At 39.5% G+C, this 21478-nt stretch overlaps 1 protein-coding gene across 1 annotated transcript in view; it reads left to right on the top strand.

Moving 5' to 3' along the window:
* The window catches only part of LOC134610685 (arf-GAP with SH3 domain, ANK repeat and PH domain-containing protein 3-like), a 208792-nt gene that overhangs the window by 160057 nt on the left and 27257 nt on the right, over positions 1-21478 (top strand). The window contains exons 20-21 of the mRNA XM_063453797.1: positions 19465-19532; positions 19617-19718. Coding sequence (XP_063309867.1) covers positions 19465-19532; positions 19617-19718 — 170 coding nt within the window. The remainder of the gene's footprint in view (positions 1-19464; positions 19533-19616; positions 19719-21478) is intronic.

The raw sequence follows: 21478 nt of genomic DNA on the forward strand, positions 1-21478 counted from the left end.
GCGGAGCACAACAAATAAAAACGATGCATATACATTTAACAAGGGATGCATCAATAAAAACAACACCAAAGTAAAATCAGTAAATGGCAATAATAACAAGAAATACCACAATCAAAGTACAACAAGTAAGAGAGCTAAACATGAATACTTAGCTGTCTGAGGAAGCAGCAAAGAAAGAGGGGGATTGTGGGAGACACAGGACTTATATAGCTACTTCCTCTGTTATGTGATTGGCTGCCTGTTATGCCTGTTCAGTTTTTTCTTTCATTTTGACAATATTTATATTCCTCTATCTTTGCTGCTGAGGAAATAAAGAAAGAGTTATGCATAATATGAGCCTCCGTGTCTTTAATAAAATTGTTATTTAACATTTCTGCCTTTTCCTGGTCTTCATTAACTAACAGATCCATTTCTGTTTTCAGTGTACCTACACTTTAATTTTTTTACAATCGATGTACTTGAAAAAATGTTGGGGGTTGGTTTTGCATTATTTGGCTATCAATTTCTCGTTTTCTAGTTTAGCCACTTTAATTGCCTTTTTGCAAGTATTATTATCTTCCTTATATCTTATATAGGATGCCTCTGATTTGTCCGATTTAAATGCTTTAAACGCCCTTTTCTTATTTGTAATCTCTTATTTTACTTCTCTACTAAGCCACATTGGTTTTAATTTGTTTCTTTTATATTTATTACCCAATGGTACATACTGTGAAATGTACCTTTCTAATATTTGTTTGAATAGATTCCATTTATCCTCAGTGTTTTTATCACTAAGGAGTTTATGCCAGTCGATATGTTGTAGAGCTGCCCTAATCTTATTGAAATTGGCTTTTTAAAAATTATACGTTTTAATATACCCAACGTGCTTTTGCTTTTTTGAGTTTATTTCAAAAGTTACCATATTGTGATCACTATTTCCCAAATGCTCCCCTACTTGAATGTTGGTTAAAAGATCAACATTGTTTGTTATAACGAGATCCAGACAAGCATCCTTTCTAGTTGGTGCTTGTACCAGTTGTGACATAAAGGTGTCATTTAACAAATTCAAAAACCGGATTCCCTTTGCTGAAGTACTAGTCCCTCTATCCCAATTTATGTCAGGGTAATTAAAATCTCCAATAATTAATGTGTTACCCCGATTTGCAGCTTTCCCAATTTGCTCTAACAGCAGTTCTTCCTCATTAATATTTACATTTGGTGGTTTATAACATTTCCCAACCAATAATGTATTTCCCTTTGTTTGCCCCAAGCAGATATCTACCCATAAAGCTTCCACATTTTCCTCGTCATACTCCACATGCCTAAGATTTGACTTTAACTCATGGCTGACATACAAACATACCCCACCACCCTTGTTTTTCCTATCCTTCCTAAATAACGCGTACCCATTGAAAAAGCCGCCGAAGCGGAGAAACGCGTCTGGAGAGGTCTGACTCCCATTGATATCAGCCAGCATCTGGATTATAAAGAGGACTGTTATTTGATATTTTTTTCAGCAGTATACATCTTTGCTAACTCGGGACGCCGAGCATTCAAATAAGGTCTGGACTTTATTATTATTTTTTATGTGGCTGTTTTTTAGCTATTTTTCAGAGACATATTATCATATGCAAAAGTTACTGTTTCTTTTCTTTGATATATTTGTCTGCATTTTATGAATAAATGTATTTTTACTCAATTTGAGTGTATTAATAAGGTCAGTTCCAAGACCTTTTAAGAGAGGGGTTTATTTTTTATTTCATGCATCTTACTGTGGTAAGTATTAATGGCACGCTGTCTGTGATATTTATTAATAAGCACGCTGACTGTGATATTTATCAATAAGCACACTGTCTGTAATATTTATCAATAAGCATGCTGACTGTAATATTTATTAGTGAGCACACTGACTGTGGTATTTAATAATTGGCAAACTTACTGTGATAAGTATTAATGGCACACTGTCTGTGATATTTATTAATAAGCACACTGTCTGTGATATTTATTAATAAGCACACTGACTGTGATATTTATTAATAAGCACACTGACTGTGATATTTATTAATAAGCACACTGACTGAGATTTATTAGTGAGCACACTGACTGTGGTATTTAATAATTGGCAAACTAACTGTGGTAAGTATTAATGGCACACTGTCTGTGATATTTATTAATAAGCACGCTGACTGTGATATTTATCAATAAGCACGCTGACTGTGATATTTATTAGTGAGCACACTGACTGTGGTATTTAAATAATTGTCAAACTTACTGTGGTAAGTATTAATGGCACACTGTCTGTGATATTTATTAATAAGCACGCTGACTGTGATATTTATTAATAAGCACGCTGACTGTGATATTTATCAATAAGCACGCTGACTGTGATATTTATCAATAAGCACGCTGACTGATATTTATTAGTGAGCACACTGACTGTGGTATTTAATAATTGGCAAACTTACTGTGATAAGTATTAATGGCACACTGTCTGTGATATTTATTAATAAGCACGCTGACTGTGATATTTATTAATAAGCACGCTGACTGTGATATTTATTAATAAGCACACTGACTGTGATATTTATTAATAAGCACGCTGACTGTGATATTTATAAATAAGCACGCTGACTGTGATATTTATCAATAAGCACACTGTCTGTAATATTTATCAATAAGCACGCTGACTGTGATATTTATTAGTGAGCACACTGACTGTGATATTTAATAATTGGCAAACTTACTGTGATAAGTATTAATGGCACACTGACTGTGATATTTATTAATAAGCACACTGACTGTGATATTTATTAATAAGCACACTGACTGTGACATTTATTAGTGAGCACACTGACTGTGGTATTTAATAATTGGCAAACTTACTGTGATAAGTATTAATGGCACGCTGTCTGTAATATTTATCAATAAGCACGCTGACTGTGATATTTATTAATAAGCACGCTGACTGTGATATTTATTAATAAGCACGCTGACTGTGAGATTTATTAGTGAGCACACTGACTGTGGTATTTTAATAATTGTCAAACTTACTGTGGTAAGTATTAATGGCACGCTGTCTGTGATATTTATTAATAAGCACGCTGACTGTGATATTTATTAATGAGCACACTAACTGTGATATTTATTAGTGAGCACACTGACTGTGGTATTTAATAATTGGCAAATTTACTGTGGTAAGTATTAATGGCACACTGACTGTGATATTTATTAATAAGCACACTGACTGTGATATTTATTAGTGAGCACACTGACTGTGGTATTTAATAATTGGCAAATTTACAGTGTTATTTATTAATGGGCAAGCACACTGGTTTATTTTAATGGGCACCTGGCTTGGCATATGTTTAATAGGCAAACTGACTGTGGTATATTTTTCAATGGGAAAACTCACTGTGGCATGTTCTGTGGGACAAAGTGACACTGTTCTGTGTCTGCACATTTCACTCAATTTAGTTTTATTTATTTTTGCTTGTGGTGTGCCACATAATTCCAGGAAGGGCTTTGTTGTAGAGAAAAGGTTGAGGAGCTATTTCACCCCTTTTTACTTAAACTACTAATTGAAAGAAACACTATAGTGTCAGGAGCACAAACCTGTATTCCTGACACACTAGTGTTTAACTATTTCGGGCCCCAGCTCCCCTTGCATCGCATGGGAAAGGTGTTTTTACCCACCCTGGTCTCGCCATGGCTAGCTCCTCCTTCCTGGCTGTAATTATCAGTCTTGATGGTGTCAGCCAATCCAATGCTTTCCATTTTAAAATGAATTGGAGGCTATTGCACATGCATGGCAAAACAACATGCTGGAAAAATCAGCATCTCCTCCATAGCACTGCATTAAATCAATGCATCTCTATGGGGAACGTTCAGCGCCACCATGCACATGCATGAATATGTATGTGTATATGTATATATATGTATTATTGTATATTTATGTGTATGAATGTGCTAAAGTGTTTCTCTGAGCAACGTAGGCAAATTTAATGTCTGCATTTATGCATAAAAATAAGTACCAGTGGGACAACGGTCTCAAATTAGAAAATGATCAAATATTCTTTCATGTTCTTTTAATATAAAGATAAGAGCTTAGCTTTTCCATTTCTTTAGATCACTTTATTGTTCTACATTTCTTCTCCATCCTGATGTTATCTGTAAAAGTACAATGGGAGATTTAAAAAGTTGACATTGCTCGCATGTGTAAATGCAGTGCAGGCATCTTTATGTACACCATACAGATTTATTTTAAAAATAGAATAAACATATGTACATCTCCACTATTTTACTTTGTTCTGTACCATACACTGTATTTTCAAAATGAGAAAAAAAATATTTTGCAAGTTCTTTAGAATAAATAAAATGAAACGCAAAAAAATGGTAATATGTGCAGCCGCTCAAAGCTATATGTGATCAAATTGTGAGCTCCAACAAAATCTCTCATATGACTGTACCCTGTCAAAATAGCAAGAATATGTTTTTGTATACTTTGTAGAAGAGTGCACAGTGTGTGTTGCCTAGTAAAGATGAGAGAGGCTATAATTAAAGGATTTTCTAGTATTTATTACTGACTGTTGAGACAGAGGATTACAGTGGATCATGAGATAAGGGAGCATTTAAATTGGCATATTTCTTTATGTTGGGAGTAACCCACAGACCACAGTTCACAGACATGTCTGTTAGAAAACCCATATCATTGTCTGAGGAATAACACCTTATAGCTTGTCTGTCTAGTTGACTGACAATGTGAAAAACAAACAAACCAAGATCAGAAATAATATTAAAAAAAATACTTATCATAATGAAGGGACATTTGCCCTTTATGCGGTAGTACATTGTAATACTAACCAATAAGACACAGACTTATAAATCATCAGGTAATACTGTGGCATTATATTTGGGGTTTATGAATAATTTATTGAATAAAGCAAAAAATAAAATTGCAATTACATTCCACAAAAGCATACATACTTAAAGAGGAATTGCCACTTCCTTAGTTTTAGCACACCCTAAAAGCTAGTAAGCTATTGATTATGTTAACATTTCTTCAAAATGTATTAAATTCACTTTTATTTTCCTATAAATGCTTTTCTGGGCAAAGACAAGTAAGCTATGTAACTTGGTTAACTCTTGCAGAGAGGCACATAGCACCATGGGACAGTGAGTTACATTGTATACCACAAATTTAGGGGTGTAGGAGGTAAATTACATGTTATCACCAATAGGTGGGGGCTGGGTGGACATTAGGTCCCCCCCCCCCCCGAATATAATTATTAGCGACGACACCCATCTCCAATGGGTTTTTGCTGAGGTGGAAACATTACATCCCCACCAGTATAAAAATGAAATAGCCCCCAACAGCTGGACATGGGAGGGTAAAGGGAAGGATGTCCACCCCCCCCCCCCCATTACTTATCTTAAGTCCCTTACATGATGGCTTTGGGTGAAGACACTCCGTTATTTAGTACCCCTATCCCATGGGAGTATGCCTTTTTAGCAATTGGATAGCAATAGCTGCCAAGTAGTTCGTTTTTAAAGATAGATTTATAAAGTTAGTCTCTGTGGTCTTCCCTTTTTCTATGACGGGAGTGTAATAGGGAAGACCACAGAGACTGTCTGTCTTAAAACATGGTCTGACCCAAGGTGCATATATATATATATAAATATTTGTGGTTGGTTAATTAGTGACTGTGAAATATCATATGATTGTTAAAGTCGGTGAGGTGTGCCGGAACCGGCGTAGGGTGTAGGCCTGTAAAAAGAGGGCCCCCCCGAAGGTATTGTGTGAATATGAGAGGGTGCGGTGGGTGGGGTAAACAGTGTACGTCATGGCAAAGGTAAGGAGAGAGGAGTAGCGTTTTATAGGAACGCTAACTCCTCCCACAAATACAGGCCTACGGCCTTAAACTTGTGGTCGGTTAATTAGTGACTGTGAAATATCATATGATTGTTAAAGTCGGTGAGGTGTGCCGGAACCGACGTAGGGTGTAGGCCTGTAAAAAGAGGGCAAAAAAGATTTCAGATAAAACACACTTTATTCTTAACACAATTATGATACAAGATTCTTAAATGCTTGTCTTAATTCTTTCTCTGGATGTGGTATGTATCTGTGGTATATAGCCGATTCCCAACGCCCTAATTTCTTAATTATATGAACTGGCGTATTAGTACTGGACGCGGCTGATGTGGCCCCTATCCTGAATGAATATCCAGAATGAGATGCGGGGTCCCAGCCTAATTTAATGCACAGAGTACGAATGTAAAACATGAACTTGGTAGTAGTTAGGGGATTGCCTAGCAGAGTAAAAAGCGGTGAGTGACTGGGACTATCTTTGATCTGGGCTAAGTATGTGTCTATGACTTGACACCAGTTATTCCCAGTCGGGTAAAAGGGTATTTCAACCGGATGGCCTGTTTGTCTGGTCTTTGAATGTCGGAGTGATAGGACGTAATGGTCATTTACCTTTTTTAAATCCTCTTTGATGAGACATAATTGCTGGTTTGATTGTGTTGCAATCGTGAATTCTCTAGGCCTTAGAAACCCATAAAATGCTATATACATAGAGGTTTTTATAACTGTTTGTGCACGGTTCAAATGGTAGTGTGTCCAGTATGTCAGATAATGCCCGGAATTTCTCCCCATCTATGGGTAGACGTTTGTTTGTTGTGTGATAATCGAGTTTATTTATGCCTTTTAATATATTTTTTATTGGGTAAGTACTGAGGAATGGAGTATGGTTTGGAATGGCGGTCAAGACGTGGTGGTGTATGCCTGACAGGTATAGTTTAATTGTATTGTATGAAAGTTTGAGTTGAAGGTGGCAAAAATGCGACCATGGTTTGAACAAAATAGTCTTGTAAGTCTAATTCTACTGAGAACTTTTGAAAGACGGTCATGGCTCTGTCGTATGTTCTCTTGGTATTCACGGATAAGGCTGCCTGAGCCAATTCATAACTGTGTGCCAAAACCTGGGCTAATCCAGGATTAACTTGTTGAAATTCGGGGTTTTGGCTGGGTATTTGTCGGCAGTTGGGTGGAGGCTGAAGAATTCCTGTAATTTACAACGGGACAAAGCGTCAGCAGCGGAGTTAGAGTAGCCTGGAATGTGTTCGCAATATAGAAAGAATTGAAAGGTGGCTGCTAACCATGTCAGTCTGCGAACTAACTTCATAATGACCAATGAAGATGAACGGCCCTTATTGATTATGTCGTAGGCTGCCATGTTGTCCGTGTAACATTTAACGGCCATACCTGACCAGGCTTTACCCCATTTAAAGGCAGCCGTCACTATCGGGTAGATTTCAAATAAGGCCGATGTTTTGCGAAAGGAGGGTAAACCGAGAGTCTCCTCCGGCCAGCAATCTCTTAACCAAGAGTTTTTGTATATTGCTGCAAACCCGGTATTGGCGTCTGCGTCTGTCCAAAAGATTGGGGATTGGTCGGATATAGGAACTCCTTCCACATGGCTAGTTCTGCCATTGCCGGGGGATCTAAGTGACCAATATGATTATCTAGCAGACCTGGCAATAAACACAATAACCTGGAAATAAACGACCTACCCTGGGGAATTATGCGCATCGCAAAGTTCAAGGAACCTAACAAAGATTGTAGGTCTTTACAAGTGTAAGTACCCTATCTCTTTGCGTATGCGCCCGAGCTTGTCCTCAGGGAGACTTGACTGCATTGTGTCTGAATCCAGAGTGATGCCTATGAAGTCGAGTTTGGTGGTGGGTTCTGTTGTTTTATCCAGTGATAGAGGGACGCCTAATGTTGTAAATAGTGCTATAGTGCTCTTTAGACTGATCGGAGTGCAGTTGCCGTATTCTACCAACAAGAAATCGTCTAAGTATCACCGTGGGGCACCTAGCGACATTGAGGAGGAGCCAGCAGAGAGTCTCAGAAAACATGTTGAATATTTTTGGGCTGCTCTTAGCCCCGAAAGTAAGCCTAGTCGCAAAATAATAATTCTCTCTCCACTTGACCCCGTGAACATGCCATAATGAAGGATGGATGGGTAATAACTTAAAGGCATTAGAGATATCGGTCTTACTGAGCCATGCGGCTTTACCTGCCCTCAAGATTGCTTGTATGGCATTATCCACGGTGGCATAGTGAAGAGAGAACTCGGTAGATGGAATGAGGGAGTTTAGGCTTGGGTTTACGGATGAATGAGGAGCAGACAGATCAATGATTAGACGTTTTTTATTGGAATATTTACTGGTGGCTATCCCGATTGGATTTGTGCGCCAGGAGATGAAGGGGAGGGGGGGGGGGGGGGGGAATGGGCCTATCATGAAGCTTTTTTGGATTTCTTTACTGATCAGTTCATCCACTGTTTGCGGATTGTTCCTAGCTGAAAGGAGGTTTGGACATTCTAATGTGCCTGCGGGGAGTGACACTAACCCGGTGTGAAAACCTTCCGAAAACCCAAGTAATAAGTATTCCACCAAGTCAGGAGACGGGTGGGACTTCAAGTAGAATACTAGATTACTTGTATTTACCTCGGTTAGTCATTTCTTGGGATTCAATTTGGATGGGCACATGGTTTTGGCATGTGCCCTAAAGCATATGGAACAGATATGTAGTAATCTGCAGGCGCTGAAGCTACATGCCCCTGCATTAAAATTATTACATATTTGGGCTTTGCCTAAATAGACGATGGGACGGCCGAGCTTATATTTTTGACTGTGCTGGCCAGTCTTGCTAGCTCCTCCTGAGATACCAGAATAGGAGGGGTCGGCCTCTGATGGGCACAGGTTGGTGGTATGAGAGGTGGAAGAGCAGACTGCACAGGATGGAGGTAAGCCCGCAAAATGTCTGCCAAAGAGTTCCGTGTCTAAGAGACTCCAGTCAGTGCGGATGTTAAACTGGGCCAAGGTTGCGGCTGCTTTTGCTGACACGGATTTGTGGAAATCATAAAACATGAATCCCCCGTACTTGTGGCCTAAGTCTACCACTTTATGTAGATATAAGTCTAATTCCTCCCGATGTTGTGGATAAACAGAGCACACCACATCCCTGTAGATGCCGAAGGCTAGGACAAACTCTGGTATGGTAAGTTTTTTATTGAGCCTTGGGTCTCTAGCCTTCATAATGACAGCCAAATCTCCGTAATTGTACACTCTGTTCTCCACAACGTCTTGGGAGGCAATTAGCAAAGAAACCAGATTTACATCTTTCCCGTCTAGAATGTCCTTACGGAGGGCTGGAGGGAACATGTGTGCTGGGGTTATAACTTGTGTAGTAGAAATGGAGGAGAGTGGCGAGGCTGGGGGCCTACCCTGTAAGTTGTCAGGAGTGGGTGCTTGTACTGATCCTATGGGAGAAGGGCCCGTGACAGCTGAGTTGGCGTTTTCCAACTTGGTCAGTCCATCATTGATAGACTGTAGAGACGACAGGATGGTATTTAGTGTCCCTTGTATGTCCGAGCTGTTCCCCTGTGAGCTGGTACCCAGCCCAGGATCCTCTGGATGTGCAGTGAGAAGCTTAAAAAGTTCAGCTTTCCTTGCCGTTGCTGGGAAAGGGATACCCCTTCGGCGCAATTCAGCTGATATTTTGGGGATTGTCCAGGATCTTAAAGAGCCTGGCGTGGATGGTTCTTGGAATTCCTTGGGGGTACCAACTCTAACAGGGGTGTTAGGCCTAGCGGGTGTGCTAGGGGGAGACAACTCTTCGCTTGTGTTGGCTTCTTGAGACATGCTGGAAAAAAACAACAACACAACAACAATAACCTGGTTAATAAGATATCGTTGAGCATATTTAGAACTGGCTGTCTAACTAGTGCCGAAGCGAAAAAGCTCTCTACCCTGTGACAGGTGAGGCCCTGCTAGTTGCCAAACGGCAGGTGAGAGGCTGTATCTATGATTTGGGCGTGGGGCTCGAGCGTGGTGGCGGGGTGTTGGCCTCTTGGTGACGGTAAAAGATTCAAAAACGTGTGGCCGTGACAGATGAGGCCCTGACTATAATCCCAATAGGTGGGTGAATGCAAGGCTCTACCTATGGTTTGGCCCAAGGGGCGGAATCTCCGTGTTGAGATTGGGGAGTTGGCCTCGCGGGACCAGCTATTGTTCAATTAAGGCCAGCGCCTAGCCCTATACAGACAGTTCACTGACCCTGCGCGGGGGCTTGATGAATAGGGTAAATGCAACGTACCTAGCGAAACCTAGGCGAGGTTTCAGTGAGGAGATTCTTTAAGAGACCTATGACACAATAAAGAAGAAAAGAGCCAGATGAGGGAGAGGAAGAAGGGGAGGAGTTAAGAGTATAATAAAGAGGTGATGAGAAAAGAAGCAAATTAATTAATAATTTTATTTTTTTATTTATTTATTTATATATTTTTGTAAAGTAGAGAGAATGTCACCATAGGCCCTTTGTGTTCTGAAGGAACCGAGGAAAGTTACTTAATTCCCCTATAAAGACAGCCTTGAAACTATGAGGTCTAGATGGGAAATAGGTGAACGAATGTTGAAGGAGTTTAGAACGTCTATTGTGAGATAGAGAGTTGACGATAACGTATAACGAGTAGTAGAGTGAAGCCGTGGCCTGGCAAGGCAAGAAATCAAGCCCCCGTATGTTAATAATCCCTTACGGTGTAGTGTGGCCTTGTATAGGCAGTAAATATCGACATGACTCAAGATTGTTTAGTACCTGATAAACGCGAAGATTAGTGGAGCTATAACCAGGTTGTAGTGAAATGCTCTGCGAAACCTGTAATTGAGGTAGCACATAACAGGAGAAAAGGAACTTGAGTGATACTTAACTTATGTTCAATTTATTTATCTCGTACGATAATGCATTGTAGGAGAGTTTGTTGCTTCATTGACTGAGCTGATTATCTTATTAAATGTATAAAAGCGGATTCACACAGGAGAAGCTGTGTAAATCTGCATTCAGTGGCTGTGCCATTGACTACTGTATTCTGGCTTACATAGAACGCTGCAGGAGTCTCAGAATGATTGAGAATCCATATTACATACATGTTAGTTTATGAAATACATAGGGATAAGTAGTTATTAAGATCACTGGTACTTCCGACTGAAGCAGAATCATGTAACATTAATTATCTCTAGAGTCACAGGGAAACATATGTCAAATACACCTGGTTAATATAAGTACATATATTGTTTTTTGGGGTTTTTTTTTTTTTTTGCAAGTTTCAACAAAACACTAGAAGTACTAATCCAGACAAAAATTGAATTGTGCAAAAAAAACCTGCATGGACAAAATGCTGGCACCATGACCGTTTTGCAACCTCAATTCACTTGGTAATAATGGTTATAGATATAATAGCTATGCCACAGATAGTATCACCTTATAGTATCACCTTACGCATATAATTTGAATGAAATTGCCGAACTGCGGAATAGCCGACTTGAGACGACTACCGAATAGATTGCTGAAATGTCATAAGTTCGTTTGTTTAATATACACGTAAATATAAAAGGTAAGTGTCGAACGGCGGGAATAGCCCGAAAGAGGCTATTCCCGCCAATTACCTGGCGTTCGGTAGTTTGAATTCTTTACGACGGTGCTTGCTTGGCGGGAAGGCAGCAAGGAATGACGGGACCGGAAGCGTGCTGTCGAGACCCAGATGTCCGGCTAGACGAGGGGAGGTAAACAGCGTACGTCACGGCAAAGGTAAGGAGAGAGGAGTAGCGTTTTATAGGAACGCTAACTCCTCCCACAAATACAGGCCTACGGCCTTAAACATATATATATATATATATATTTATATAGCTGAAGGATCCTGTCATATACTAAAGGTAGGTATGTGTTTTTCTAATTTTATTACATATATTTAAAGGGAAACCTCACTTCCCAAAATAAATACCTAAATAAAAAAATACTGATTAGTAGATGAATGATGCATTTTTCATTGGAGGTATATCTAGAAACAGCTTGCAAAAACTGCAATTCTTTTTTCTATGACACCTTTGTAATCCCTCCCCTTCTAACCCAGTCCAGAATGTCTGTAGCTGTCCAATTACAAACTTCCCGATGCAACTCAATGTGAAGTCTTTCACATTGCTCTGGGCAACTGCTTGCCTCTTGATTTGAGCTTAATATCCAAGAAGTAGCATTATGCGTTTTCTTAAAAGCCAAGGGGTGTAACAGCATTAATTTATGAAAGTGTTGATTTCTATTGAAATCTGCACTTTTTGTTAAATGGAAAAAAAAAAGTCACATTCCTTACACATCAATCCCTATTGATTGATGCTGGGGCATGCAGTTCTGGGCACCAGACAGGCAGATTATTTTCTTCCTTCAGCCCTGCAGTGGGAGAGGCAGGGCTGCTAATGTGAATGTGAGAGATTAGTTCAGGGACAGGTAGCTTGTAGTGCAGACCACAGTTATCATTCCCTCAAAGTCCAGCACTCAATCCAGCAGCCACCGGATTCCCAGCATGTACTCTAACTCACTGAATTCTCAAATGCAGGGCCAATTATTATGGCCTGTACTTGCTGGAAATGCAGACTGGGTTTACCCACTGGACTTTAACCTCCACTAGAACACTGTAATTATATCTCTGCTTGGGGGTTTAACACCCACTACACACAGCCAACAAACATGACACATACATACATACTGCCAACAGACACAAAACACACACTACACAGACCTGGCACACATCACATACACATTACATTCAACCAGCACACACCAAACGCATACTATACACAGTCAGCATCACACACAGCCTGCATGCATACACATCCTACACACAGAAACCGTTTGGGAAGGGTCAAAGGTTGAGACACTCAGAACTTTCACAAATTAATGCCTATATTTAAAAAAAAAAAAAATGGGTAATGTTTTTAAATGATATAATATTTTAGATAAACTTTTCAAATTATTTAATGTTTTGAAAAATATTTTAATATTTTAACCCTTAAATGACACATGACAGAATTTTTGGGTCCTGGGTATCCTTCCTGTAAGGACCCATGAAGGACTAATTCTGTCATGCTATATTTTACCAGCAAAGACTATTTTTCCCCATGTTGACAGATTGGCTGCATGCAATGTTCAACATAAGCACTGCGCCTGGGGCTTATCTCTGTCATTTCTCTTTAATATATTTATTAGTGATATTGCAGATGGTCTTGGTAAGGTATGTATTTTTGCTGAGGATACTATGATATGTAACAGGATTGGTGTTCCAGGAGGGATAAGCCAAATAGAAAATGATTTAGGTAAACTAGAAAAATGGTCAATTAGTAATGGTGATAAGTCGGTTGTGGTGTGCCAAAAACGACGTACTGGTAGGCCTGTAAAAAAAAAAGAGGGCCCACTAAAGAGAAAATTTAATAAATTAATTAAATAAGGTGTGCGGTGGGTGGCACGACCTGAAACGGAACAGCCCAGGTAAGAGGAGAGATAGGGTTTTTATAGGACAAACTCCTCCCACAAATAAAGGCCTTTGGCCTTAAACTTGTGGTCAGAAACATGATAGTAGTATGTATCAATTAGTGTTGGTGGTAAGTCGGTTGTGGTGTGCCGAAACTGGCATACGGGTAGGCCTGTAAATAAAAGAGGGCAAAAAGGTATAACAGGAAAACACACTTTATTGCAGCAATTATAAAACTACATTTTTAAAGCTTCCTAGGTTCTTTCTCAGGTTGGGGGATATATGTGTTATAGATTGAGGATTTCCATCTCCCCAGTATCTTGATGATATGCACTGAGGTGTCAATACTGGAGGCTGCAGATGCTGCCCCTATCCTGAAGGAATGGCCAGGAAAAGAATGCTGGATTGTAGTCTAGTCTCAAGAGTAGAGTCACACACACCCAGGAACAAAATAATAATTGCAATAAGCAGAGTAAATACTAATAAGCAGAGTGCAATAAGCAGAGTGCGTATGCAAAGCATAAACTAAAGTTATCTAAAGTATGAAGAATTAGAAAAAGGCAAAACCTAGTTTATATAAAGAGAGAAAGGCAATACCAACACACCCCAAGTTTGAATACCATTGATACAGTAAACCGATGATGAGTTTCCTTTCCCACTTTTATCCTACAGAATAATAATATTCACATAGGACAATTTTTTATAGACAGTTAGGAGGCAATTAGACATTGGACAATATCAGCAATACTTCAAGAGGAAACAAAAAAATGTGACGTCATGTAAACCAAATGTATATATTAAAACCCTTATAACAGAACTCATCGACAACCACTCCTAAAGCGAGCCCTTTTCCCAGAGTTAAAAAATAAATGAAACGTAGCCAGCATTAACGTTCCCAGCATATAACCCCTCGAAGAAATAATGTACTGTAACTGATTTCTTAAAGTACTGATGAGACATGAAGAAAACAAAAAAGTAAAGGGGCACTATACTCACCAAAACAAATTTAGCTTGATGAAGCAGTTTTGGTGTATAGATCATGCCCCTGCAGTCTTACTGCTTAATTCTCTAACATTTTGGAGGTAAATCACTTTGTTTATGCAGCCCTAGACACACTTTCACACGTGACTTGCACAGCCTTCCTAACCACTTCTTCTAAAGAGTCATTCTTTACTGCAAATTCTGTCTAATTTAAAATTTCGTATCTCCTGTTCTGTTAATAGCTTTCTAGATGCTGCAGGAGCATCTTGTGTGAGATTAAAGCGAATGAGTGGAGAATTACTCTTCTCAGTATTCACCAATTCATCAGATAGATGTTGTACTCTAGGAGATACTCAGTAATATTGACTTAGTATTTATTCTTTACTGTGACCCTATAGACATGGGGCCAGGAAGGCTACTGATTGCCAGTCCAGGAGATGATTTGTGTCATGGTACTGTTTACTAGACATGTGCATCAGTGAAATGTTCATTTCATGAATTCGTACTAAATAAAAATTGGAATCGTCCAGTCCGATTGTTTTATGGACAAAGAAAGGAGGGAGCCGGCAGCGCTACTAGCTCCCTCCTTGCAATAAAATAACAAATTCCTACCCCCACCCCTGCATTAAAACCTATGGGGGTCACTATGACCCCCATATTAATAAAAGGGAGGTTAAATCCTCCAGCATGCCCCTACTCGCGGCATGCTGCAAGTAGGGGCATGTTGCCTAAACAGCGAGCAGCCAGTGACTGCTCGCTGTCATTTAAAACTGGATATAAATCATTATCTTATATAGAAGTGATAGAGAGCTACGGTAAGAGTATGTGTAACCAATAGTTATAGCAGAAACAATAACAATGTTGCAATATGAAAAAGTAGCAATTTAGATCTGGCTGTGTTACTGATCAGGCTGGCATTTAACCTCCCTTTTACTAATATGGGGGAGTCATAGTGACCCCCATAAGTAATGCAGGGGTGGGGCACAGGTCCCCCCATTAACCGTTTGGGTGGGGAACCCAAATAGCTAAAATGGGGGTCGGGTGGGAACTTTAATTAAATAAATAATGGGGGGGGGATGACCTACTGTCCCCCATGGTCTCCACCGATGAGCAGCGGGTGGGGGCCCTAAGTATCAATGGGGGGGACCTATTTTCTCCCCCGAGGTCCCCACCCATGAGGGGCGGGTAGGGACCCTAACAGACAATGGGGGGGACCTATTGTCCCCCCCTCCACAGCCCCCACCCATGGCAATAAGGGGGTGTAGCGGAGCCCTAGTCCTAGCAGGGACTCTTCTCTGCTGGATCCACAAAAGTTAAATCAGGAACAAGTAAAACACCAAAGAAATATCCCACCTCCTCCCCAGCAACTGGACGACATACAGTTCTGGGAATACAAGTTTATTGAGTCACACACGGCTTTTATGCCCAGTCCCATACAAGGGGTTTTCAACAAAATAATACAAGGGTTTCAATCCCAGGATCCTCTGTGCCTGAGAGATAATTGCGTGAGAAAAATCCTCTAATTTAATTATCTCAGGTACAGAAAATCCAACAACATATACTGTACCCCAAAAGTACCCCCAACGTACATAGGAACCCCACAAAAAGTAAATTCCCAGATCTAAGTGTATAACATATCCAAGAATCACTCAGATCGGTTTGGTGAAACGGAAATGCCATCAAGGTAAAGTTTTGACCAGCCAGGCATGAGGCGCTAGCCCAAAACAGTTCTATGGAAATAGGTGCCCTGGCTGGTCACTGTTCGTGAGGTTCCAGAGCGAACACCATGCAAGGGAATTTCTTAATTTCAGGGTACAAATGTTGCCCACGTTCGGGAGACAAGATGGCCACCACTCTTTTGTCTACCACGTGTTCGGTTATACGGAATGGCGGCCACCCAGGGGAAGCATTCATGAATTACTTCCCTTGCGGTTTCACATTTAAGTGGTCGGTTTCAACGTTCTAATGGGGTACAGGGGTGGTCCTCGTTCGGTAGACTAAAGAATTCTGTTTGTATGGTGCCTCCTGAATGGAAAAAGGATGTAACAGGTGAATACAAGGGGAAAGTATATATATATATATATAAAAGTATTTGGAGGTCTCCATTCTGCTACAGGGGGGACCTATTGTCCCCCGTGACCCCCACCCAAGTATTGTGAGTACCAAAGCTTAGGACATTAGGGACAAGTTTGTGTGTATGTAAATCTTATATTGTAAGGGTTATATTGACGTCTTAGGTTCAATGGGATTCAATATGTTTCCAATTCAAGTTAGTTGTTGAAACTTGCGCAGGTTTTATATTGCTCAGTATTGCTAGAAATAAACCCGAACTATCTACATAAGGGCTCGGTATAGAGTAAAGTACTGTGGGGGATGTGGGTACATCTTGCATCCTACCAACACAAGTTCCTTGGGTCATCCTCCAGTGATGATGCCTCTGTTGCAGCACCCCAGTTTTAGGGATCACCCTTAAACATTCTTGAGTAAACTTCTTGAGTGAACTTAGTTTCTATGACGTGAGCGTTAATAACGTGTACCTCCGTCATCTTGCGATATTGACTGTGCAAAAAAAATTGTTTTGTGGTCTCTTGGTTGAGATTGTTTCTGTAGCTCTCGAATGCGGTTAGCAGCTGTTTTGCTTTTATTATATGATGAGGAGCCCAAGTGTCGGAGCTCTGATTTACATTTTTTTTTTTTTTTTTACAAGAAATCTTGAAAGTTTGTTTTTTATCTAACAAAGGTTTTCAAAAGTACCACCAAGTGTCTATGGCATTTCTTATGGTGTGATCACCAGAATTCACTTCTCACCAATCAAGCAGGAAATAGTGAAAATGTCCTTATAAAGAACATATATGATGACCTGTGTAACATAAATGTACAACTCTAGAAAGAATACTCTGCAGTGACAGATGGGAATTAAGATATCTTCTCATTAGCCTATCAACCACAAACTAATGAGTCAGCCTAGAGGGCCAATGAAGCCTTAGAATAATATTTACATTATTTCACAACTGTCCATCAAGAGAATTGAACTGACCTGCTCGCATGGGCCTAATTATCCTGGAATAATGCTAGTAATGATGCTTGTCTGCACAGCACTTTTTATGTGAATTATAGATTCCAAGCACCTGCTTCTAGTAAGGAAATGATAATCCTGGATCAATACCTGAGAAATCTACATAACATTTGGGAGCAGGTTTAGAAAATCCTGACTTAGAAAATCAAGGTCCATAAAATGTATGCTAACAAATGTCACTGTTCTGCTCCTTCCTGTCATATGGATTATAAAGTGTGCCTGAGTACATATACATCTTTGTGTACCTTTCATGAAACATGCTCCTCACTAGTTTAGTCACTACAATATACTTTGTGCTATCAGTCTAATTTTTTTGGCCATTCCTCCTGTATTTAGCCATAGACATGTAAATGCTTTCTTAAGATTTCTTAGATCCACCTTCTTCATTGCTAATGGCCAAGAAGAATACTAGTTCCCACCCATCCTCAATTTATGGGTTTAAGGGTTATGAACGAGACCCTCAATTTAAGGGTTATGAACGAGAGGGACGTTCCTGAATTGATGCTCTTTGATTCCATGCTCCCCACCTAGATTTGCAATTTCCATTTGTTTTCCTCAGTGTCTTGGGGAGCCTAACTGCCTGGTGGATGGTCCTAGAAGTGAGACTATATAACATTACCTCTGGTTACATACAATGTGCACAGTGCACCTTTATATCGGGTTTGCTAGTGCTTCTTAATGGCGATGATTGGTGTTTATTAATGGTGATGCTTTTCATGCACAAATATGGTGACTTTCTGCACATTGAAGCATGCTTACATCCCAGACAGACAGGAATGACGCACATACAACTTTTTAAACCCCTCAAACTCCCAGTTCATTGACTCAAACTCCCAGTTCATTGACCCTGCATTCTCCATCGTACTTTCCTAATTCTAGGATTTCTCTTTTTTTTTTATTTGACCCACCTTGCTCTTCTGTTCTTTGGCACCTTTGACCTGACTAGGCTTCTTGACTCATCAGATTCTGTACTCCTTTGACCTTACCTGTGTTTCTTATTCTGCCAGGATAGTAATTACATTCAGGTCCTGTGTTTTGGGTCACTATGACTCCTTAAAATAGCTACTCTAGTCTGAACCACTAGGCTAGATTTTCTACAAGGCCATTTAGGCTACAGCCTCAGAACGGCGGGCAGGAGAGTGGCGAAACAGCCATTTAGAAGATCAAAGATCTCCCTCGTGGGACAGTTCTGCCATGTGGGCCCAACACTGTGCATGAAGAGAGAGGGAACATGCTGCAGGCAATATTCTCTTACTTCATGCTACTATAGATCAGTGAAGAGGCAACCCACAACCTCTGCCTGGCTTCATCTACACTCTCTTCAGGCCCCTCATGCAGCTCCCTCAGCCTACAATTCCCATGAGGTCTTGCAAACCTAAAGGTACTGTGGTGTTTTTCCAAGCTTTTAGCTGTCAAGACATCCTGGGAGTTGTAGTACTATAGTTTGTATGCATGTGTCCGCAATAAATCCATTCTACGATCCCTGAAGCAAACCTACTATACAAAATATTTTGTCTTAATAAATTTCCTCCATTATGGCAGAAACAAGTCTTATTTATGGGTGCTGAAACCAATAGAATGTTTATTAGCATTTAGAACTTTGCACCCAGACTAGAACCAGTTTTGCATTTACGAAACTCCCATTATTTGTTATTAAGGCGCTTGTAAGAGCCATGTTCTGATATATCATGTATAAAGTAAAATATTTTGAATGACATTTTATTGAAAAATAAAGTACTTAACCAATAACAAAACATCTACCATCTTCCTCAATTAATTAAATTTCATAACTATAAGCTGTTCCTAAGACACATGCATTAGGACACTCTCTCCGAATTACAGAGGAACAAATACCTCTCATTCTAATACACACTCATTATCCGTAATACTGAAGTACAAAAAAAATCAAATAGATGACAAATCTTTCAAGTCATCCTAATATTCTAAATCAGAATCCAACATCAGTTTTATAAATTCCAAGACATCTGACATTTCCCTCCTGATAACAAACAGGACTGTTGTTTTTACTCATCCATGCTAATGTTAATATGTAATCTCTTTTCGCAGTCAACATTGATGGATTAACCCCTCTGATGCTGGCTCAGAATTTGAAACACATGGAATGTGAAGAGCTGGTATGTTGACCAAAAAAAAAAAAACAAACATTTGTCTTCTGTTTGTCGAAACCTTATAATTACTCATGTATGATTGATTCGCAGTTGGAGAAAGCAGTAAGTGGGACTTTTAACAGTGATGTTGATTTTGACTGGTTTCATCAAGAGGATGAAGAGAGTATTAGTGAGGATGAAGAAGGAGAAAAGGTAAGTAAAACATTGATTTTGCTGCTGTGTGTAATTTACAGTCAGATGTGTGCTACTAAGCTTCGTGACTGAAATGGAAAACTTCGCACATTTATAAAAAATGAATATATTGAGCCTGTAAATATAAAGTCAGTATCTGCACACGTAACAGTAAATTCGCATGCACCACTTGCAGCGGAGAATCACTGCATTTGTGTTGGGATATGTCTGGAGGAAGGGCAAAGGGACAAAGCATGAGTCTTGGCGATATCACCTTCAGAATGCAAATTCTTTCTTCTCTGGAGAAATGTAACATTCATGAACTGACACAAGTCTATTCTGTGAGTTTTGTGTTTGGCATTTGAGGCATGCTATTTCTTCTTTCACATCTTTTTCTTCAAGAAGGGGAAAACCTTACTAGGCTACACGTTCGGTTGCTGGCCTTTTTGGGTTTCAAATTGGTCTAATCTCTAAATGATAAATTAACAAACAACCATGGTTTCTCATTTGATGTTTATTGGCTCCATTTACTGCTCCATTAAAATTAAGCAGAGAAATATACCATAGTTTTGCATGGAGTAATGACTAATTACCAAAAATCAGGACCATTCCATTTCTAGTACTAGGTAAGGTTCTATTTATCCTTCAGCTGCAAAGAGCATCCTTTAATATGTCGTAATGCCTGATTATGTACTATATGGATTGTTTAAAACTTCAAAGACATTTGGTTTAACAGCAAAACAAAGACTTACATTATTTTTGAGAAGAGTCCTTCTTAGCCGTGCAACAACTAGAATGCCTGTAGAGCCCTGAGCCCTCCTAAGGGGGACAACACGATAGGCCAGGTGTTGGCAACCTTTGCCACCCCAGATATTGTGGACTACATCTCCCATAATGCTCTCACAGCCTTAATGCTGGCAAAGAATCAGGGGAGATGTAATATACATCTGGAGTTCAAAAGGTTGCCTACCCCTGGGATAGGCATATTGTGTAATACCAGAAAGTTGTGACATCCATTTACTCATGTTAAGTAGGTTGTATTCCATTCATTCTGTCTGTGTGATATGAACAACATTGGAATTGATAATGTAAAATTAAAAATAAATAATACTGCAGGTATTGCATTAAACTCTTTAATAGTTCCCAACTGATTCCTCTCCTGCAACTGTCATTTGTAAAAAACAAAACAAAAAACACAAAAAGTCTTCAGTGAATACTATTCTACCAATCTACTTCCCTAATACTATCCTTACCTTTTGTTTTTACCCCACTCCCTCTAGCATGTAAGCTCATTGAGCAGGACCCTAAACTCCTCTGTTTCTGTGCGTCAAACTTGTCTGGTTACAATTCCGTTTGTTAGTCCACCCATTGTAAAGCGCTATGGAATTTGTTGGCGCTAAATAAAAAAAACATAATAATAATATGTTAGTAGTATCATTAGTGTTGTAGTGTAGTGTTGAGATAGTTAAATGTTAGAAAAACTAAATACTGTCACTGTCTAACACTACTAGTTTATGAGCCTCTGCTGCTGTGGGTTTAAGTGTGTGGATACCACCTTGTATTGTACACTTCATTAATGATGTGTTTGATATTGGGATATTTCTTTTCTGACTGCATGTCAAAGGTAAGACATCCTTTATAGATGTTTAATGTGGAGAGCAATGCTAATGTTATCATCAAAGAAATATCAGAGCGATAAAGACCTTAAAGGATAGAAATGGACTTAAAAGATATTTTTCTACACTAGTCCCTTATTTGTTTCTAATCTTAGACTGCTTACA

The sequence above is a fragment of the Pelobates fuscus genome, chromosome 1 (assembly GCF_036172605.1).
Source record: "Pelobates fuscus isolate aPelFus1 chromosome 1, aPelFus1.pri, whole genome shotgun sequence".
Taxonomy (NCBI): Eukaryota; Metazoa; Chordata; class Amphibia; order Anura; family Pelobatidae; genus Pelobates; species Pelobates fuscus.